Genomic DNA, 23,927 nt, shown 5'->3' on the forward strand with positions numbered 1-23,927 from the left:
CCAAGGGAGTAGTGCCCTTGCACATTGAATTGCACCATTCAGGCATTGTTTAGTGTAGTTTAGAGACACAGCGCGGAAACAGTGCCCTCGAGTCCGCACTGACCAGCGATCCCTGCACATTAACACTATCCTACACACGCTCGGGACAATTTATACTTATATCAAGCCAATTAACCTGCAAACCTGTACGTTTTTGGAGTGAGGGGGGAAACCAAAGATCTCGGAGAAAACCCATGCGGTCACGGGAAGAACGTGCAAACTCCGTACAGACAGAATCCGTAGTCAGGAAGGAATTCGTGTTTCCGGCACTGCAAGCGCTGTCAGGCATCGACCCTACCACTGCGCCACCATGCCGCCATAATATATTGAATGTATTCCGGCTGAGGGATCCAATGTCCTTCACTGGTAGTGATTTGGCTGAATCCTGAAGGACACAGCTGTCAGACTGGATCAGCGGCAGGTAGAGAGGGAACCGACCTTACCTTGTGCTCAGAATGATGCTGCTGGTAGTGCTGCTTTCTCACAAGTCCAGAGACCAGGGTTCAATCCCGACCTGGGGCACTGACAGTGTGGAGTTTGCTCGTTCTGCCTGTGACCGTGTGGGTTTCCTCCACATGTCCCTAAATCCTCCCATATCCCAAAGATATGCATGTTGCTGGGTTAATTTGTGATGGAGGTGGTACATAGCCTGCAGGTGAGTGGTAGAATCTTAGGGCAGGGAGTGGGATTGATAGAATACAGGCAGAGCAATAGGAAAGCATTAATGTAGGGTTAGTCTAAGCGGCATTGACTCAGTGGACTGAAGGGCCTGTTTCGTGCTGTGTTTCTCTATGACTCCATGACAGTAGTCTATCTGTATTTGGGCATGATGTTGACAGAAGCGACCACTGACCAGTTCCTAGCGGGACAAAGTTCTGTCTTCAGAGCTAACTGAGCAGTGGTCGCTTCTGTCAACATCGTGCCCAGATACCTACAATTAACCTACAAACCTGTACGTCTTTGGATTGTGGGAGGAAACTGGAGCACCTGGAGAAAACCCACGCGGTCACGGGGAGAACAAGCATTCTCTGTACAGACAGCACCCGTGGTGAGGATTGTTGTTAGGCAGTAACTCTTCTACTGCGCCATCATGCCGCCCCTTGTTGGCAGTTGCCTAATGTATCAGCAGGTTAATAACAAATACTGAGCCTAATATGGTACCATAATGGACAAGACAAACCTTGCCATGTGAGATTAGAGCAGTGATGGCATATTGTGCCTGTGTCGGGGTCTGTAGTGGGCAGACAGTTTACCTGGAATAGAGCTTCATCTTCTTGTGCAAACCAGGTGCGCGTTCACTGTCTTCAGCAGCTCCAGTGCTGAGTGGCATTGGTGATCACCAGAAGTCGTGGACTCTCCTACAAGCAGGGAGTTGACCACTGGAGCTAGATGCTTGCTAGCCTGTGGAAGTGCAGGGCGTTGGAAACTGTATACTGTAGCAGGTGGGGCACGAGCCAACGTAAACCCCTTCAGCTCCTCCGCAGAATTTACCAACTGAATTCTCCTCTTCTTGACTTTCAGCTGGAGTTTCATGTTGTCATCCTTTGGGGCCGCAGCTGTCATCTTCACGACCGGCGTGCTCGGATTCTGGGGACCCATCTACCTGAACCGTGCCCAGACCAGGCAGCCGCCAGAAGAGAAAAAAGTCAGCTCCAATGACAGGTATGGCTGCTTGTCAACTTCTTTGTCAAAAGCAGGAACGGGGTACTGATTTTGGATGATCAACCACGATCATATTGAATGGCGGTGCTGGCTCGAAGGGCCGAACGGCCTACTCCTACACCTATTTTCCATGTTTCTATGTTTCCTTCACATTATTCACAGCTGAGAGTGGGTGGTGGGCACAGGTAGCGTATCTCGCTGGGCCATTAATCCAGGCTGGACACACATCTAGTTCACCATTGCCACAATGTGGAAGGGAATGGGCTGTGGTTGCTCTGGCCACCATTCTACGGTCCTGCCCCTTTCAACTAACCCTCTGCTCTAGTACAATACTCTCACTGGGTCATGGGGAAGACCTGACCTCCCAGACTGGCCTATCATACCAGAACTTGTCAAAGGCCTTGCCAAAAGTCCACGTAGAAAATGTCTACTCACCAATCCTGTTGGTGACCACTTCAAAAAAAACTCTTATCCTGTCCCTAAGAATCCCCTCCAACAAGTTTCCCACCACTGACGTCTGCCTCACCAGCCTGTAGTTCCTTGGGATGCCCCCGCTGCCCTTCATGATGAATAGAATAACATTAGCCAACCTCCACTGTGCCATTGTGCCTCGACATAATGGCGGCCATGCTGATCATGAAGGGGACCCATTCTCTCCCCGAGCCACACTTTTTCCTCGTAATATACCTGTGGAATCTCTTAGGATTTTCTTTTACCGTTTCGGCCGGCTCCATTTTATATCATCTGTTGGCCTCATGGTCGCCTTCACTTACACTGGCGGAGGGATTTATTTGAACCTTCACTGCCTAAACCTAACGCATGCCTCCTTCTTCCTTGAATAGACAATAGACAATAGGTGCAGGAGTAGGCCATTCGGCCCTTCGAGCCAGCACCGCCATTCAATGTGATCACGGCTGATCATCCCGAATCAATACCCCGTTTCCCCATATACCCTGACTCCGCTATCTTTAAGAGCCTGACTGGAGCTTGAACAGCTGGAGTTCCCTACACCAGCCAGCCTTGCCCTTCACCCTAACAGGAACACGTTGCCCCCAGTACCTTTGCTCTCTCCGTTTGGAAAGATCTCCCTACCTGCTAGCCGTACCCTTATCAGCAAACAGAATCTCCCAATCAATCCCTGCACCTTCCGGTTTCTTCACCACGACCTTTAAGCTGACACCAAGCCTTTGTTTCAGCCTAAAGAGCAAGTTGATAGGGAATTACTGATTACACTGCACTAAATGATGGGAGTCTGCACTGACAGAACTTTCACTCTGGGTCATTTGTCAGCAGATAGATATCTGGTTCACAGGCTATGTAGACAGGGTGTGGAATGAATGAATGAATGAAACTTTATTGAATGAATGATAATTTATTATCACATGTGACATGTCACAGTGAACTACTAGTTTTGCATAACACACACAAAGTATACAAAGGGTCGCTACGTCTCGGGCACCGTCAAAGTTACAAAGTGTTCAATGTAGTCCCAAAGGTCCATCTTTATTCTCAGTGGCCTCTTTTCTCCAAGCCGGGTCCCTCTTTGTTCACGACGGTGTCCTCATCTGACCTCCATCACCCACCACAGGCCCATCCGACCTTGGATGACCACTGCGAGCCTGTGCAACCAACAGATGCAGCTTTTCAAAACGTTTTGAAAAATCGAAAAATTTCACAAATTCACCCCCATGGCCATTAGACTAGATGTGCTGAGCCGGGTCAGTTCAGGTGTCGATGCTTACTCTTGGTTTGGCTCAGAAGCTTTGACTGCATTTTCCACCCATCTCTGATTCCCACAGCATAATATTCGGCTCCATCACCTGCGTGGCGGGCATCCTTGCAATCGTGATCGGGGCACTGATTTCAAGACACTTACGGAAAAAGAACCCTCATGCAGATCCTCTTATTTGTGCAGCTGGCCTGTTGTTGAGCACACCTTTCTTGTTCTCCGTCATCGTGGTGGCCAGCAAGAGCATTGTAGCCGCATACGTAAGTACTGATACAACCATGTCAAACCTTCAGATGGTGCCCATGTTATCATGTGTTACACAGTCAGGATTTCCCACAGCAATGCATCTGCATTGATGTGCAGTGATGGCCAGAGAGATTTAAGTGAAGCTCGTATTAAAACCGAGCCAGGAATTGTTTTGCTTTCAATTGTGCAAACTCTTTGTACTTGTTGACACAAATTTCTCAAACTGCAGCTTGGGATCATTCCAGATTAAGTGCAAGTTCAACAAGTGATTAGAAAAGGCAGTTAAGAATTATATAAGAATGATAACTGGTATTTAGGAGGTTTTTAAATGGAAGTGCAGGGAATAGAGGGATATAGATCATTTGTAACAGGCAGATGAGATCAGTTTAACTTGGCATCATGTTCAGCACAGACATTGTGGGTCGAAGGGCCCGTTCCTGGGCTGTGCTGTGCTATGTTCAATGTCATTTTTCATTCAAAGGCATTTACCTTTATACAGTGCAATTCACAACTTCATCTCATCCTAAAACTTGCCACAGCAAATTAAGTTGTCAGTTTGTTTTTCGCTGTCTCTAGTTTAATGCAGCTTTAGCAACTTTACATAAATTAAAAAGTTATTTAATAATGATTTTGGTTGAAGATTAATGTTGGGTGGGGCACAGCAAATCCATGAGCTCATGTGATAAGTGATAGCAGCAGATTTAGGCCATACGGCCCATCAAGTCCAATCTGCCATTCAATCATGGCTAATCTATCTCTCCCCCTCTAACCCCATTCTCCTGCCTTCCCCCCATAACCCCTGACACCCGTACTAATCAAGAATCTATCTACCTTTGCCTTAAAAATATCCATTGACTTGGCCTCCACAGCCTTCTGTGGCAAAGAATTCCACAGATTCACCACCCTCTGACTAAAGAAACACCTCCTCACCTCCTTCCTACCACATCCATGCTGCCCACCAAGTACCCAACTAAGCTAATCCAATTTACCAGCATTGAGCCCGCCACCTTTAAGACCTCGACAAGTCAAGTGCTTTGATGCTTAAATGCTGTGCAAGCATCTGTCACCACCACCACCCTTCAGGCAGAGTGCTCCAAATCCCAACCACTCTCTGGGTAAAAAAGAGTTCCTCTTCAGACCCCTCCAGCCCTCTTAGCCCTCACTCCCCCCCCCATCCCCCCCATCCCCCTGCTCTTTTTAAAAGTGCTGATATGTAAATTCCCTTTTCCAACTCTCTCCACGTGTTTTACAACCCTCTGCATTCACAGCAGCAGCACAATGGCAAGGAATTACCACCATTTGTGCTGTAAATTTCTCAGATTTTAGCCACTACAGAGGAGAAAAAAATACTGCACGGTTCATATTTGTACAGCACCATAACATTGAACAGCTCACACTGCACTATACACAATTATCAATCAAACACAACTCTAAGTAATATTAATTTTGATAGTGTATAATTTTAATAATTATGTAGCCCTTACAATAGTCATATGAAATGTGTCTCTATATCATGCTCATTTATTTATAATAAGTTCATTAATATAAATATATAAAATAATGTAATACCCTATAAGGTAGCCTTTTGTAGGATTGGTTCAGGGATGTTTAGTCCTGGACATTTCTGGCTCATGATGTTGTGTCTGCCCCTACTGCCATTTCCTATCTGCCCCCATCATACTGAAGGCCTTGTTGCCTGGACCCTGGTTACCATAAAAACGACATGTTGAGTAATTTTCTTTCTCTTCTTTTTTTCCAAAGATTTGCATCTTCTTTGGTGACATGTTCCTTGCTATGAATTTTTCAATAGTTTCAGATATTCTCTTGGTAAGTAGCGAGCACAAGACAACGACTCTTCCATCAATGTAGAAACAAGGAACTGCAGTTGCTGGTTTACACAAAAGGACACACAGTGCTGGGTCAGGCAGTATCTCTGGAAGACATTGGGAGGTGACGTTTCTGATCGGGACCCTTCTTCAGTCTTCAGGTACTGAAAAAGCATCCCAACCTGAAATGTCATTTATCCATGTTCTCCAGAGATGCTTCTTGACCCGCTGAGTTACTCAAGCACTTTGTTTACTCTTCCATCAAGTGTGTCTAAATTAATAACATTTTGAATTCCTCTAAGTGGTATGTCCATATGTGAAGAACTTCCAAATCTACTTTACCCAGCCATTCATGTATAAGGTCATGAGGGGAATAGAGAGGGTCGATATACAAAGTATTTTACCCAGAGGAGGGGAATCAAGAACAAGAGGACATAGGTTGAACATGAAAGGGGACAAATTCAGTAGGAATCTGAGGGGCAACTATTTCACACACAGGGTGGTAGATATATGGAATGAGATGCCGGTGGAGGCATTTGTGGCAGAAACAATAACACCATTTAAAAGACATATGGACAGGTACATGGATAAGAAATGTTTAGAGGGATATGGGCCAAATGCAGGCAGGTGGGGCTAATGTAGATAGAACGCTGGCTGGCATGGGCAGGTTGGGCTGAAGGCCTGTGTCCATGCTGTTGACTCTATGAGTCCATGACTTACTGTAGTCCCGAATGTTCCTCTGCATTCCGATGTTTGGCAAATTCAGTCCATTCAGTGATTTCAGGGGCAGCATGTCGACACGTTCCACTGTGCGCAGCTGGTAAGAAAAGCCTGCTTCTGAAAAAATAAGAGCTTCAGGAGGTTGAATCTTGGTGCCAGAAGAGACATTGTTGAAATGGGGTAATGCGCAGGTTAGCAAACGTGAACCACAATCTCTGCTTTCCTTTTTCTCTCCGCTTCAGTATGTCGTGATTCCATCTCGTCGCTCGATGGCGGAGGCCGTCCAGATCACCATCTCCCACATACTCGGCGATGCCTTCAGTCCATACATCGTTGGTGCTGTAAGTAGCACTCTCCTTTACCTCATTTTCTCCTGCCAACAATGCCACCAAGGCATAGAAAGGAACTGCAGACGCTGCTTTACAATGAAGATAGACACAAAGTGGGTCAGGCAGCATCTCTGGAGAAAAAGGATGGGTAACGTTTTGGGTCAGGACCTCTCTTCAGACACTCGTAGAGCTGGAGAGCTGTAGGAATCACAGAGAGGGAGCAGTGAGAGAGGATCTCATCGAACGCCTGATGGAGTCAAGAGTCAAGAGTCAATTTAATTGTCATTTGGACCCCTGGAGGTCCAAACGAAATGCCGTTTCTGCAGCCATACATTACACACAAATAGACCCCAGACACAACATAATTACATTTTACATAAACATCCATCACATAGCTGTGATGGAAGGCCAAAAAAACTTATCTCTCCACTGCACTCTCCCCCCCCCCCGATGTCAGAGTCAAAGTCAAAGCCCCCGGCTGGCGATGGCGATTGTCCCGCGGCCATTGAAGCCACGCCGGGTGGTGCGAGGTCGCACACCGGGTCTTGGTGTTGGAGCCCCCGGTGTGTGCTCGCAAAGTCCCGCGGGGCAGTGATGTTAGGCCCCGCTCCAGGAGCTCTTCAACCCCGCAACACGGGCGGGAGAATTCGCCGTTGCAGGAGCCCCGAAAAGCGGTCTCCCTCCAGGGATCCGTGGGCTCCCGGTGCCGCCGTCCGCAGACCCGCAGTAGCAGCCTCCGACTCAGCAGCAGCAGCAGCGGCAGCAGCAGCAGCAGCAGCAGCTGCAGCGCAGCAGCAGCAGCGCTCCTCCACCGCTCCACCCGCTCCGGTCTCGGCCAGCTCCGCGACGGCGACGGTAAGTCGGCACCAGAGTCCCCGGCTTCTTCCTGTTGGAGGCCACTCCTCGTTGCGGCCTCAACGACACCTGAGACCCGACGAGAAAAGGTCGGGTCTCCAGTGCAGGGAGAGATTCAAAAGTTTCCCCCCCCCCTCCCACCCCACCCCCATCCCCCCACACACACACCCCAACATAAAATAACAAAAACTACACAGAAACACAGACAAAAAATAACAAAAACGCGGACAGGCTGCAGAGGCCGCTGCTGGCCAGAGCCGCGCCGCCTACCGATCATGTGATATTTATATTAGACGATTACACCTGATTTGGAGCAATCCAATGCTGGTTCACAAGAGGGAGGAGCACATCTGCAAAGTAGGCACACATTGAGGGGATTTCGCAGTGGAGCAGACAAAATCTGTAGAAAGGAACTGCAGATGCTGGTATATACCGATGATATACACAAAGTGCCTGAGTAACTCAGTGGGTCAGGCAGCATCTCTGGAGAAAAATGATGGGTGATATTTTGGGTCAGCACCCTTCTTCAGGTTTCACCAAGGTCTATTTAATTCAGCAGTGTGTAAAGATGGTGACGCGCACTATCTGTGGTTGTCTCTTTATATTAGACGATTATACCTGATTTGGAGCAATCCAATGCTGGTTCACAAGATTGGTTTCTGAGATGGGAAGAATATCCTTTGAAGAAAGATTGAGTTGGACGGGCCTACTGGTGTTTCAGAGAATGAGAGGTAATCTCATTGATCCATACAAATCTCTTATGAGGGACTGAAGTGGGTGAAGAACTGAGGTCCTGAACCCAGGATAAGGACCAGCCTTTTAAGACTGAGATGGGGACAAGGTTCTTTACGAAGAGGGGTGTGCATGTTAGGAATTCTCACCTCTGGTCTGCTCAGTCATGTTTGGATATTCAAGGATCTCTGATAGATTTTTGTTCACAAAAGGAATTTGAGGACATGGGCAGTGGGAAAGTGGATGTAAAGCAAAAGGCCACCCATGATGCTTTTAGACGGCAGGAGCCAGAATGAGTTGGCAGAGAGAGTCGATGGGGTGAACTGAATATTACCCGTTACATTCAGCAGAGTTCTGAATGTCCTCAAATCAAGTAGATCGAGGAAGATTGACCAAGAACTGATGTTTCAATAATTAAGTCCAGAGGTAATAAAGATCTGGGTGAGGGTTTGAGCAGCAGGGCTGCTGAACCAAATGCGGACTTTGGTGTAACAAGTTGCATATGAAATGACTAATTCTCCTATCTGCATGCAGATCTCCACAGCTCTTCAGAAGTCTCAACCGAATTTCATCGAGAAGGAGTTTGAGAGTCTGCAGCATGCTCTCTTAATCTGCCCATTTGTTACTATTATCGGGGCAGGCTTATTCCTTTGGACTGCTCACCACTTAAAGGAGGATCAAGAGAATGCACTGAACTATATTCAAGGTAAAATCTCTTTTGTGCTTAAAAGCATTAAATTACGGGGACCCGTTGCAGTTTGTTATTAGTTTATTTTATTTTATTGTCACGTGTACCGAGGTACAGTGAAAAGCTTCTGTTGCAAAGCTATCCAGTCAGTGGAAAGACAATACATGATTACAGTTGAGTCATTTACAGTGTATAGATACATGATAAGGGAATAACGTTAGTGCGTGGTAAAGCCAGTAAAGTCCGATTAAAGATAGTCCGAGGGTCAGCAATGAGGTTGATAGTAATTCAGGAACGCTCTCTGGTTGTGGTTGTGCTTGGGATGATTCAGTTGCCTGATAACAGCTGGGAAGAAGCTGTCCCTGAATCTGGAGGTGTGCGTTTTCACATTACAGTTACTTTTGCATCAGTTCAGATGTAAAGGGGCTATCCCACTTGGGCGGCTTAATTGGCGAGTTTAGAAGAGTTTAGGAGAGTTTGAAAAAATGACATGTTGAAGACCTCCTTCGACTATGTAGAAGACCTCCTTCGACCTCCTTCGACTATGTTGAAGACCAGCTTCCACTAGCTACGACTATCATTCTATGACGATGACTATCATCAAAAATGCAGACTGCTTCCGCTACAACTATTACTTAAATTAATTCCAACACGGACATGGACTCTCTTTCATTATAAATGGTGAGGAGGGGGTGCATTATCTGGTATTATAAAAAGGATAACGAACTAGATTTCACCCGGGTCTGCTTCAATTCCACAATTTAGCTGCTATTGAGGACTTGAGCCTCTTCATTTCATCTCTCACCACCACCAAGATTACTTTTCTTCCTCATATGTAAAGTGAACCATTTCTATCCTGCCCGTCCATTTCAGATTCAAATATTCCAATGGTTTATTGATTATCTACTTTGTTGCCCCTGTAATCTCTGTTGATCTTAGATCATTACTTCTTTGTTTCCTACGCTACATTTCCAAGCCCATGTTAACTTATATCCACTGTAAACTCACTTAATCCCACTATTGTTTTGACTAGATTTCTTCTCACCCTGCTTCCTGCAAGGACTCCATTCCATTCTCATTCTTTCTGTCCTTGACATGTTTGTTCCGATGTTGCCACCTCTTTTCTTTAAGTCTGGTTTCCCTTCCACTACATCTCAGCTGCGCCTGTTTCACTTCCCCGGTTTCTGCCATCTCTCTTGTTACCCAGAAAAAGGATAGGGCTGCATCTATGTACTTGCTTCTGTGCTACTAGTCTCCACATTCAATGGAGTATCCTTTGTGATCACCTGCATCTCCAATGCCATACCACCACCAAACATAACGTCTTGGTTTCAAAGATGTTCTGCTTCACACTTTCGCCTGTATCTAGTGATCTTTCACAGCAATTGTGACACAAGCAATGCCCCCTTGTTAGTAGGGATTCACTTGTACTTCTTGCATCCTTTTCTCATTCTGATTTCTTCATCTTTGGCCTCTGTACTGTTGCAACAAAGCTCGATGTAAGCTCATAGTACATTGAAACCTTACATCTCAGCATGATCCAAGATGTAGTGAAAAGCTTTGTTTTCATTCTATCCAAGTAAAACCATTCATACATGATTCCAATGAAAAACTATACACGTCCATCAGGATATGTAGAGTGAAAGGAAACAGACTACAGAATATAACATTACAGTTGCAGAGAAAGTGCCCGATACAAAAAACTGCAATGAACGCAACAAAGTCTATGGTGGGGGAGTCAGGAATATACAGTATCTTTAGCTTCTGAGAGGTCTGGTAAATTGATTTGAATTGAATTGAATTGAATACATTTTATTAGCCAAGTATGTATACATGCAAGGAATTTGCCTTGGTGCTTTGCTCGCAAGTAACAACATGATATACAGTAAACAATTAAGAATAAAACATTATAATTTAAATATGTGAAGAATGAAATAAAATACCAGAGCAAAAGGAGGCTACAGACTTTTGGTTGTTGAGTAGAGCTGCAGTTTGTGGAAAAAAATATGTTTTTATGTCTGGCTGTAGCGGCTTTAACAGTCGCCTATAGAGGGAAGTGCTTCAACGAGTTTGTGGCCAGGGTAAGAGGGGTCAGAGATGACAATAACAATGGGATAGATATTGTCTTTAAATCTGTACGTGGTTGTAAGTGTTTGAAGTTTTTTGTACCTTCTGCCCAATGGGAGAGAGGAAAAGATGGACTAATCCAGGTGTGAGTGGTCTTTGATTATGTTGGCGGCTTTCCTAAAGCAGCGTGACGTGTAGATAATGGAGGGGAGGTTGGTGTGTGTGATGGACTGGGCTGTGCCCCCAACTCTCTGCAATTTTTTAGACTTGGGCAGAGCAGTTGCCAAACAAAGTTGTGATGCACCCAAATACGATGCTTTTCCATGGTGCATTTACAGAAAATGGTAGAAGTCATTTGAGACTTGCCAAGTTTTTTTTAGTCTTCTGAGGAAGTAGAGACGTTAGTGTGTTTTCTTGGCCGTAGTGTCAATATGCTTGGACAGAACAAGGTGTTTGTGATATTTACACCAGGAACCTGAAGCTCTGCACCATCTCCACTTCAGCACCATTGATGTAGAATGGGGCATGTACTCCAGCCAGGTTGCGGAAATCGATGACTAGCTCCCTCGCTTTGCTGAGTATCACTTCAGTAGTGAAAACAACAGTTCCCAATCAACCTTAAAGTGAATCTGTTCCATGGGATTCCTAAGGCAGAACACCTCATTTGTCACCTTCATAAATAACAAACTTAAAAAAAACATTGGAATGCATTGTGTCAATCACTTGAATCTTCCAATAAGGATGTTGCCTGGAATGGAAGGCAGTAGTTTTAAGGAAAGATTAATGAGGCTGGGTTTATTAACAATAGAACCTACAAGCTGAGGGGAGAGCTTACAGAGATTTACTGTATAAATTGAATGGTTTAGATAAGACAGATAGATGAATCGTTTCCCAAGGGCCGAGGAATGAGAGGACAAATGGCAAAAGGGTAGAAATTGAAAGGAGATTTTTGAGGGGTATATTTTTCCACACAAAGGTTGGCGAGTATCTGGAGTAAGCTGCCGGAGAAGGTGGCGGAGGCAAGTACAGTTATAATGTATCAAAGGCTTTTGGACAGATACTCGAATAAGAAAGGCATTGAGGGAGACAGGTCTAATGTGGGCAAGTGGGATTAGCATAGATAGTCATTGTATTCATCATGATAAGGTGAGCCAAAACTGTTCCTTGTGTACTGTACCATTCTACGATGCTCAGGGTTAAACTGAACATTGAGCTGCTTTCTCTCTCTCTCGCTTATCATGCTGCTCACAGATCAATGCTGCCTTTATCAATCGCAGCTGTAGAGCTCTTCATTAGCAAATGGGCCCATTTTGTTAATAGCTACAAGTTCAGAGCCATTACGCTGGCATTGTGGTCTATTTAAACAGCAGTGTTTGACACCATCAAATAACCAGTCCTTTCTTTGGCATGAATAATACAAATTCATCCAAATGTTTCAGAGGCTGGGCAGCGAGAAATCAGCTGAATTACTGCTTTCTAAAGTACATTCATGTGTCTTTTAATGACACATTCAATTAAATGGGAGACGGGAACAATTAATTGCACATGTTCTGCAGAATGTGAATTATGTCCCTTGAAAGAAATAACCAAATGAAAAAAACATTTTGTCTCACAATTGGCGAATTGTCCCAATTGTGTCCCTTTGGTGGTATTCTCTTGGTTCCAATGGCAGAAAAACTTCTCAGATGAAAAATAAATTGAGATACACAAATCATCGTTAGACACTAGTGAGATGGTGGAAGACTGGATGTGGCCAAAACTGTGCCTCTATTTAAGAATGGATGCAAAGAAAAACCTAAGAACTATAGCCCAGTAAGCATAAAGGGGCTGTCCCACTGCGGCAACCTAATTGGCGAGTTTGGAAAAGTTTGCTCTCGACTCATACTCACAACATGGTCGACACAAGGTCATTGGAGGTCTTTGTAACTCTCCTTCATGCTCGAAAATAGGTCGCGGCGTATTTTTCAACATGCGGAAAAATGCCTGTGAGTAAAAAAAGGGTCGCCATGGAAAAAATCGATATTTTTCTTTTTCTTTTTTCTTGGTTTCTTGGTCCTCCAAAATATTCCAAATGGAATTTAAACTGGAGGTGGTGAAGGGAGTGCTTTTCTTACTCGTAATAGGTCGTAGTAGGTCGGCATCTTATCCGTAGGTAATTGAGGGTAGTCAAAGGCAATCAAAGGTAGTTGAAGGGAGGTCGAAGGAGATCGAAGGAGGTCGTCTTCACTCTCCACTATTCGGTGTCCAATCTTCCCGAAGCTGGTCGAAGCTAGTCTTCAACATAGTTGAAGGAGGTCGTCTACACAGTCGAATGAGGTCTTCAACATGACACTTTTTCAAACTCTCCTAAACTCTTCTAAACTCGCCAATTAGGTTGCCGCAGTGGGACAGCCCCATAACATCTGTGGTAGAAAGGTGACTGGAGAATAACTCCAATTTCCCCACGTCTCTCCATCACCCACCCATTCCCTTTACTTTGTCATAAGGTCATAAGGAATAGGAGTCGAATTAGGCCATTCGGCCCATCAAGTCTACTCGCCATTCAGTCATGACTGATCTATCTCTCCCTCCTAACCCCATTCTCCTGCCTTCTCCCCATAACTTCTAACACCTGTACTAATCAAGAATCTATCTATCTCTGCCGTAAAAATATATATACGGACTTAGCATGTACAACCTTCTGTGGCAAAGAATTCCACAGATTCACCACCCTCTGACTAAAGACATTTCTCTTCATCTCCTACCGAAAAGAAAGAACGTCCTTTAATTCTGAACTTTGTGTCCTGAACTTTGTGTCCTGGATTACTGAACATCCGCCTGATTTAGCTATTAATTTCTCCAACACCCTACAAAATGTTGAACGAGCCAGCTCACGTGATGGTTCAAGAGGAATCGCAGTCTAATATAGCCTTGTCATAGTTCATTTCAGTTTAATTTATTGTCACGTGTACCAAGGTACAGTGAAAAACTTTTGTTGTGCGCTAGCCAGGCAGCGGGAAGACATTACATGATTACAATCGAGCCATTTACAGTGTATAGATACATTATAAGGGAATAACGATAGTTCAAGGTAAAGCCAGTAAAGTCCGATCAAAGATAGTTCAAGGGTCAGCAATGAGGTAGATAGAGTCCACTCTCAGGCAGGGGTGAATTAGGATCCTGATGTCTCTAACCTCCCCAGACAATTACAGCCACAATAAGGCCACTTTCTTGTGGCAATGGCCTGGGGACAAGGAGGTCTACATCACTCAGGGTAGAAGGGGAGGAAGACGGGAGTTATTCTAAAGGCAATGAGAACCTTGTGTTGTTGAATGAACCATCCACATTGAATGGCCCAGGCACAAGGCAAATCTGTTCTAGGCTAGCAAATGTAAACATCAGCCAGAAACACAAATATCTTTGTCAGCTGGGGCTCAGCGGCTGCCGCTTTTGGTTCTGAATCAATTTGCGGTTGTGAGGTTTGTCTGCAAAGTATAGGCTGCCATCCTGGTGCCATCTTTTAGATGAGACTTTAAACCAAGGCTCTGCCCACTCCATTCAAGTAGCTGTAACATTTTGCTTTTACTGCTTGGAAGAAAAGTAGGGGAGCTGTGGAATGTTAATCCATTAGATGAAATCAAAAAATCATTGGAGATTGTTGTGGGATCTTACTGTGTCTATATTGACTTAGCATGTCACTTCCTTCATAAAAGTATCTGCATATTTAGTCATTATTTTGCCTATAATGGTTTTTGAAGCATTTTACAAAGACGCCATATTAATGCACCTCTTTTCTTTAATGCGTGCAAAGTGTAATCAAAGAGAAGTCGGTCTGAATCAAATGTCTTGCTTTTGATACACGCTCATGGAAGAGATACTCATTATGAACCATTAATAGTTAGTTACCATGGACTCAACGTGGATTGGAAATTGCATTTGTGGCCTAGATATTCTGGGTGGGACTTTAAATTAAGGCTGCACATCCAATCATTAGCTGAACTGTGCCGAACCGTAAGAATACAAAAGATAGTAAATTGGAAAAACGTCAGTGCTGAGTGAAAATATGGCATGATTCACTGCACCCAAGGAAGAGTGCTTATTTTTACCCTCCTTATTGAAGAGTTAAGGAAAGAATTATACTAATGAATGCCTAGAAATGGCTGACTTGGACATGACGGCATGAAAACAAACTAAGGATAGAGCCATTTTAAGACGCGTTGCTACTCTTTAATCAGTGTTTGTCTAAACTAGTATGTGATTAGAAGGTGACTATTAACTTAATTCTGACAGGCAGATTTCCATGTACTTAGCACTTTGTAACGTTGCAAATACTTCGTACACAAGAAAGGACACTTAAAAATAAGTGAAATCTTGAGCGATTCCTGAAAACAAACTCCACAATCAGTCCATAAAATAAAGTTTCCTGGTCTCAACCTGTGCGGAGATGACCTGATATCACTCTGGTGTTCCAATGAACCACAGCCCTAAGACATGGAGCTTTAATCCATCTGCACTAGCCTGCCCAGATACCAGCTAGATATTTACTTTAGTTTAGTTCAGAGATACAGCGCGGAACCAGTCCCTTCGGCACACCGTGTCTGTAAAAGAATTATGTAGTAGTACAGGCCATTTGGCCCCGACAAGTCAAAGTGCAACCAACTGAGTTATGTTCTAAGCACAAATGTCCATAAGTCTGGTGCCTCACGTTAAATCTCTCGTAGCTGAAGTCAAGTTGGTAGATTCTCTGGGATCGACGTAGCTTCATGGCTTTTACAATCCATGGGTGAGAAATTTGTTTGGATAATAATCATGACACTTTTATGTGCAAAGTTGCTGATGGCCTACTCCATCCTTGTTGCTGCTCCAGTCGTTAGTTGCAACGATCTTTAGTATAAATGGGAGATGAGAGCCTTTTTCCCAGTAGGGAAAAAAATGCATAATTGAAAAGGACACAAATGCAGGCAAAAGGTTACCGTCAGAGAAGCTTGTCACCAATGACTTAACAGCCGTGTAGCCAAACACGAGTTCCTTATGGTGCTGAGAGCTCTCACAACTGCAGAGCTGTACTTGATGGGTCAGGAGATCCTGCACATGCCCTTCCACTTTGCTGAATAAAAAAATACAGCTTGCAACCTTTCTGAAAGTTTGAGCTGAAGATACCCCTGTTTAGCAGACTATCCAAGTCCTTTATAGTTCTCTAACAGGGCAATGGGATTAGGTTTAACAAATGAGGAAATAAGCAAAGGATAGAGAGGAAGAGGGAATTTGAATGGGTGAATTTAATCTCAAATCGGGTGCTAAGAAGGGAAAAGGACTGGATTACAAAGCTTTATGTAAAGGAAAAGATGATTCTTTTAAAAATCTAAAGTTTTACATTTTAAAGGCTGCAACAATAATTTACTGCCTGAGAGCACACACTTTTAATTGTTCAGCCTTCTGGCGGGTTTGAATGGCATTCATTAACAATTTTACACCATTAAATTGGCTTGGATGCTGGATTTTCAGTAACAATTTCTATAGCCAATTAGTGTGCTATTGCAGTACCTTCATGGGTACAATGCTGATCATTAAGCTGATGGAAAACCAAAACAAACTAGATAGCATGATACCATAAAACATAGAAGCAGAATGAGACCATTCAGCCCATTGAGTCTATTCTGCCATCCAATCGTGGCTGATCTATTTTTATCTCTCAGCCCCATTCTCCTGCCTTCTCCCCGCAACCTTTGACACACTTACTAATCAAGAATCTATCAATCTCTGCATTAAAAATACCCAATGATGGCCTGCACAGCCATCTGTGGCACTGAATCCCACAGATTCACTACCCTCTAGATAAAAAAATCCCTCCTCATCTCTATTCTGAAGGTACATTCCTTTATTCTGAGGCTATCCCCTCTGGCACTAGACTTTCCCATTAATGGAACCATCCCTTCCACGTCCACTCTATCTAGGCCTTTCATTATCTGGTAGTTTTCCTTGAGATCCCTCCTCATCCTTCTAAACACCAGCGAGTAGAGGCCCACAAACTTCAAACGCACTCCACACGTCAACCCAATCATCCTTGGACCTCCTTAGGACCTTCTCCAAAGCTACCACTTTCTTTCCCCGATATGGGGCTCAAAACTGTCCACAATACTGTAAACACACAGCCTCACCAGCACCTGATAAAGCCTCAGCATGACATCCTTGCTTTTATATTCTAGTCCCCTCGAAATGAAGGCTAGCAAGTCGCAATGAAGATGGGGCATCTTTCTGGTCACCAGCTGTGGGCCAGTTCACCCTTTAACTATAAGGGGCATTGTTCCCTCAGTGAAGTTTCTTGCAAAATCTGGGCTCTCGCTCTCTGTGCAACAACACTGAATTGAGAGACAGGACAATTCCTGCAAATGAAGCAAAATTATAGCATTGAAAAGTAACATTTGAGCTGACACTGTTACTTAAAAGGTATTTGGAAAGGTGTTGTTTAAACAGCTCAATCCAAACTGCGGAGCAACAGAACCCTATTTATGTAAAGCTGAAAATATTAATTTCTTTGTCAGTGGGTTTGGAGCTTGTCACCAAAGGTTGACAGAGCTATTTCCAACCACATTTACACAGAACTGTTAGTATATTGACTCATGTTGACAGATGTAGAAGTAATGACAGGTTTTTGGATTCCCTGATATCAGCTGGATACCACAAAAGTTGATTCTAGTTTAGCAACTACATTCCGCATGATGTAAATATCACCCTGCAGTTTTCCACAGCTCTGAGCAGATCAGTAGCACTGCTGACGAGAGGCCGTACTCTCCTCATCACCTCACTCTCTGTCACCTCATCGAGTCATAGCGCCAATCAGCGTGGAAACAGGTCCCTCGGCCCAAATTACCAACACCGACCAACATACCCCATCTACACTAGTCCCACCTGCCTGCATTTGGCCCATATCCCTCTAAACCAGTCCTCTCCTTGTATGTCTATTTGTTGTTTGTATGGAGTTTGTACGTTCTCCCTGTGACCGTATGGGTTTTCTCCAGGTGCTCCAGTTCCCTCCCACATCCTAAGGACGTGCGCGTTTGTAGGTTAATTGGCTTCTGTAAATTGTCCCTGGTTTGTAGGATATAACTAGTCTACTGGTGATCATTGGTCGGCATGGACTCGATGGGCCGAAGAGCCTGTTTCCCCACTGTTAAATATAATGTTCTTTAACACCAGTGATTTCTCTGTTCCTCAGGGCCCTACTATTTCAAGGATATTATTTATCTCCTGTTGCTAAGACAACGACAATGTATTGGATTAATTTCCTTCTTCTGTTCTGCCTGTTCTGTCATTTTACTTCTGCCAGTCCTTTCCTACCTACCTACAGAAAGCTTTTGCAATCTGTCTGCCTTTTGCTGTTCTGCCATCATTTTATTTTCTCCCTCTTTTGAAGTTACTTCATCATCTCTATTCTCCGGCGTGCTCTTCTTTCCCTTGCATTGTGAGATGTCATTATGTTTAATCGACTGTTCCAATCTACTTTAACCAATCTACAGACTTTTCATTGTTCAGAATTAAATCCCTAGTTTTGTGCAGATGATAAATTTGCCGGTATTCCAGTCACTCGTTCCCACAGGCTCATTGTATCAGTGTTGTTAATTAATCCTGCCATATTGCAGAATACTAATGTGAACAAGCTGTCAATTCTAATTGGTTCCTCAATGGTAATCCACACAATACTGCAGATTTGGTTTACCTCATTAACGTGAAGATTTATATTTGCTCATGATTTCTGTATGCTCTCTTGTAAGTATCCCTGGCTTCCATAATTTTACCATGACTAATATTACAATCATAGGTAGACAAAAATGTTGGAGAAGCTCAGCGGGTGGGGCAGCATCCATGGAGTGAAGAAATAGGTGACGTTTCAGGTCGAGACCCTTCTTCAGACCCAAAACGTCACCTACTCCTTCGCTCCATAGATGCTGTTTAAGAAGGAACTGCAGATGCTGGAAAATTGAAGGTAGACAAAAGTGCTGGAGAAACTCAGCGGGTGCAGCAGCATCTATGGAGCGAAGGAAATAGGCAAAATTTCGGGCCAAAACCTTTCTTCAGACTGATCAGTCTGAAGGAGGGTTTTGGCCCGAAACGTTGCCTATTTCCTTCGCTCCATAGATGCTGCTGCACCCGCTGAGTTTCTCCAGTACTTTTGTCTACCCCCATAGATGCTGCCTCACCCGCTGAGTTTCTCCAGCGTTTTTGCCTACCTTCGATTTTTCCAGCATCTGCAGTTCTTTCTTAAACAATATTACAATCATTGTTAGGATACTCATAAACTACCCCCACCAATGCTTCTTGTCTCTTGTGGTTTCTTAATCTCAGCTCAAATAATTCTATGTACATTTACATTTCTATGAGGGATGGTTGCATTGGCTTGGCTTGCTTCGACTGAAGTTACGATTTGAGATCCTCATGGTGTTGACAGAATGCAGCTCATGGAAAGAATTGGAGAATTTAGAACTAGCGATTCAATGAGTTGTCCATTTAACTCCGAGATGGGACAATTCTATTTGGTTTTCAGAAGCTCATGAACCTTTGGAACTTTTAGAACCTTTGGAACCTTTGCAACCTCATAAGGTGGTGAAAATAGACCCATTGAATAGTTTTAAGGTAGAGGTAGAGTGATTCTTGATTACTGTGGCTAAATGGAATTGGATCAGCTACAATTCTATTAATTAGTGGAGCAGGCGTTAAGGGCTGAATTCTTGTCCCGATGCTCACATATAATAATAATAATAATAATAACTTTATTTATAAAGCGCTTTTAGACAACATCAGTTACCACAAAGTGCTGTACATGGGAAGTCAACAAAAAGTTATTACAAACTACTAAAACCATTAAGACGACAGGACTATAAAAACAGTAAAAATTAAAAGACATTAAAAGCACTAAAACAGGAACAAAGTCTCAGCCAGTGTCGAAAGCCAGTGAATAAAAGTGAGTTTTTAGGGAGGATTTGAAGATGGACAGTGAAGGGGCCTGTCTGATCTGCAGCGGCAAGGTGTTCCAGAGTGCCGGGGCAGCAACAGAAAAGGCTCTATCCCCTCTGAGCTTCCGCTTAGACCTTGGTACCTCAAGGAGCAGCTGATCCGCTGACCTGAGGCACCGGGTAGGAGCATATAGGTGGAGCAGCTCAGAGAGGTAAGGCGGGGCGAGGCCATTCAATGATTTAAAAACAAATAAAAGAATTTTAAAATGAACTCGAAAGTGCACTGGGAGCCAGTGAAGGGAGGCCAAAATTGGCGTAATGTGCTCCCTCTTTCGAGTTCCGGTTAAAAGGCGAGCGGCAGCATTTTGGACCAACTGGAGACGAGCCAACGAAGCTCGTGAGACTCCAGAGTAGAGTGCGTTACAGTAATCCAGCCGAGATGAAATAAAGGCATGAATTACTGTTTCAAAATGCTGCTGCTCGAGAATGGGCTTCACCTTTGCCAGCTTCTTTAGGTGAAAGAAGCTGGACTTAACCACCACGCCTATTTGTTTATCTAGTTTAAAATCACCGTCCATCCTAAAACCCAGGTTTAAAACTGTTGGCTTTACGAACACTGCAAGTGGACCCAAGTCAACAGAGGGAGGTTCACGGCAGCCATTAGGGCCGAACAAAATCACTTCTGTCTTTTTTTCGTTAAGTCCCAGAAAGTTTAAGGCCATCCAGGACTTAATGTCCTCAAGACAAGACAGAAGTGATTTTAGGGAATAATTATCTTCTTTCCTGAGTGGCATATACAACTGGTTATCATCCGCGTAAAAGTGAAAGGAGATGCCATGCCTTCTTAAAATTGAGCCCAGTGGAAGTAGATAAAGGGAGAAAAGCAGGGGCCCTAAAATTGAGCCCTGTGGAACCCCATATGCCAAGGGAGCAGAGGAGGATTCAAAGCCACCAAGGCTTACACGCATGGTTCTATCTGCCAGATAGGACCTGAACCATCCCAGGGCACTGCCACAGATGCCCACTTGTTGCTGTAATCGGGAAATTAATATTCCATGGTCCACAGTGTCGAAGGCGGCAGATAGGTCCAGCAAGACAAGAACCACATAATTACCGGAGTCGTTTGCCAGGAGGATGTCGTTAGAGACCCTTAGCAAAGCCGACTCTGGGCTATGCATAGCCTTGAAGCCAGACTGAAAGACCTCCCGGATGTTGTGCTCATCCAGGAAGAGTTTCAGCTGAGCATAAACTACTTTCTCCATGATATCCATGTAACCTTTCTCCCGTCTGTCTTCATCCCATCCTTTTCTGTCAGAACTATGAGGATTCTTTCATTCTATCTGTCCCTTCTAAACGTCGGATTACTTAGCGACCAACCTTGGTCACCTTGAATGTATTTCTCCGTTACAGATGTTCAATGAACCCCCATGTATTTTAATCTGTGCTATGAATTAATCAACTTTGTTGCATTTAGATATTGTCCCTGTCTAAGCATTGTCATAATATGCCACATAATCTTTGTTAAACTCAATATCCTTTCCTGGGACAGGTTATTTAAAAAAAATCCAAATAGCTTCTGTGCTCTCCAGCTTTGATCTTCCATGCGCTTTTCTAACATTTTGACGCTTCTAAATCCACCTTCCTTTTCTGCCATTGCAGTCATTTAAGCAGCTCTGTGCCGGCCTAATACCTGAATCCCAGCAAAAAAAAACTGAAACCTTTCTCAATTGGATCCATGCTTAAGGAATAAGGTTAATTACATCCATATTTGCATCAATTTAGTTTTACTTTTCAATTACTGAACCTATCATGTGCATCCTATGTCTTGAATGGAGCCTAAAATAGTTAAATAGTCAAGAGAGCGATGATGAAGTCCTGATGCAGGGTCTCGACATTGACTATCCCTTTCCTCAGATGCTGTCTGACCCCTTGAATTTCTCCAGCAAAGCATGTTCTTGCTTCATTCTCAGTTCCTCAGCTCATGAGCATCCAGCAATGGGAACAGTTTCTCTGTATCTTCTCTACCTATTCTTCATGATGTTAAAATCTACCAGTCACACCTCCTCACAAAGTTCTCTACTCCAAGGAGAACAACCCCAGCATCTCAGTCTCTGGCCACGTAACTAAACTTCCTCAACCTCGGAATCATTTTGGTGGATGACTTCTCTCCAAAGCCTTTACACCTTTCCTAAAGCATGGTGCCTGGAACTCGACGCAAAACTTCATTTGTGGCGGAGCCAATATTTTTTACAAATTCATTGTGATTTTTCAACTAAAAATAGAAAGTGTCGGAATTACTTGGCAGATTAGAAAGAGGTGCATAAAGTTTCAGGTTGAAGACACTTTCTCAGAGTAGGGAAAAAGGTAATAAATCGCAAAGATGTTGGTGGATAGGACAACGGGACTATATCAGAGAGGGTAAAAGTCATGGTTGCTGTGGAGTTTAGATCAAGTTTTATCATATCCTATCATAGTCGGAGAGGTTGACATAAATATGAGAGTGGCCTTTGAGGGCAGCATGGTGGCATAGTTGGTAGTGCTGCTGCCTCCCAGCACCAGAGATCTACGTTCGATATCTCCCCACTGGTGCTGTTCTGTTTGGACACCACATTCTCCTTGTAACCGTGTGAGTTGATACGTGGGTTTGTGTGATAATTGGCCTCTGTGACTCGCCCCAAGTGTGTAGGTAGTGGACACGAAAGTGGGATAACATAGCTCTTGGTGGGCTGAAGGGCTGTTTCCCTGCTGTACCTCTCAATCAATCAATTCAATCAAAGTCTACATTGGTAACAAAATGTGGGCAGTTAGAGAGTGAGGACACAGACATGCAATGCCAGGCTGTGTGACGTAGCCGACAGGTCAGGCTAATTCAGGAAGGAGCATCTTAGCCACATTCGCAGGTAGATGACGTGAAATGGCATGTTTCATTTTCACCGCGGCTTCCTTGCTCTTGTACTCCATGCTTCCTTTAAAAAGCCCAGGATCCTGTTTGCCTTATAACCGCTTTCTCAAGCCCACCATGAATTCCAAAAGGCTGCGCACATCTATCCAACATCCTTCTGCTCGCCGACCCCTTTTAGGCTTGCCACTTGTCATTCTACCACTAAATTGTGACACTTCACATTACTCAGCATTAAATTTCAATTGCCTCCTACCTGCCCAACCATATGCCTGTCCATGCCTTCTTGAAATCCATCATTGTCCTCCTTGCCATTCACAACAACTCCAAGGTTCGTTTCCTCTTCAACTACAGATATTGTGTAATTTACACCCACGTCCAAGTCATTCATTTATATTAAGGGATGCTATGGCCTCAGTACCTTCTTCTGGGGAACTCCACTGTGCACTTTCCCCCTTTCCGAGAAATGATCTTCTGTTTCTCGGTACTTTTCAATTTTTTAACCATACTGTTGCCGTCCGTTTTGTATCGTGGCCTTGAATTTTGAAGATTGGCACTTTATCAAATGCCTTTTTGAAGTCCATATATACCTCATCAACCTCACCTCCTTCATCAGCCCCTCTCCACTATTCAGTGAGAAAGCTCTATTGTTGGTTCGACAACAACCTAACCTTGCCTTTCCACAAGTCCATACTCTAATCAATCTACACTTCTCCAAGTTGTTTCTACTCCTGTCCTTGCATCTAGAATTTCCCAACACCTGGTTTAAAACTGTCTGGCCCGTGTTTACTAGATTTGCCCCACGCCCTATTTTGAACAAGGGTATTACATTTACAGTTTTCCAACCTCAGAAGCAATTCCTGAACCTGGAGATGTTTGAAAGACTGTTGCCAAGGTCTCTGTAATTTCCCCCCTTCCCTCAGGAGCTCAGATGGACCCCAACTAGGTCTAGTGATTTTTCCACTTTCAGCACAGTTAACATTTCTATTACATCCTTTGTTTTTTAACCTAAGTTTTAACCTAAGTTTTAATCTCATCTTTCTTGTCAAAAGCTCATATGGTTATAAGTGATAGGAGCAGAATTAGGCAATTCGGCCCACCAAGCCTACTCTGCCATTCCATCATGGCTAATCTATCTTTTCCTCCTAAGACCACTCTTCTGCCTTCTCCCCATAACCCTTGACACCCGTCACAGAACCTTCTCC

General features: G+C 44.0%; 1 protein-coding gene across 1 annotated transcript in view; it reads left to right on the top strand.

Annotated features, from left to right (window-relative positions):
• The window catches only part of LOC129710681 (protein spinster homolog 1-like), a 64,961-nt gene that overhangs the window by 37,594 nt on the left and 3,440 nt on the right, over nucleotides 1-23,927 (top strand). The window contains exons 7-11 of the mRNA XM_055657846.1: nucleotides 1,561-1,701; nucleotides 3,501-3,690; nucleotides 5,438-5,503; nucleotides 6,465-6,563; nucleotides 8,673-8,844. Of these exons, the coding sequence (XP_055513821.1) occupies nucleotides 1,561-1,701; nucleotides 3,501-3,690; nucleotides 5,438-5,503; nucleotides 6,465-6,563; nucleotides 8,673-8,844 (668 nt within the window). The remainder of the gene's footprint in view (nucleotides 1-1,560; nucleotides 1,702-3,500; nucleotides 3,691-5,437; nucleotides 5,504-6,464; nucleotides 6,564-8,672; nucleotides 8,845-23,927) is intronic.

This window comes from Leucoraja erinacea, chromosome 28 (genome assembly GCF_028641065.1).
Source record: "Leucoraja erinacea ecotype New England chromosome 28, Leri_hhj_1, whole genome shotgun sequence".
NCBI classification, from domain to species: domain Eukaryota; kingdom Metazoa; phylum Chordata; class Chondrichthyes; order Rajiformes; family Rajidae; genus Leucoraja; species Leucoraja erinaceus.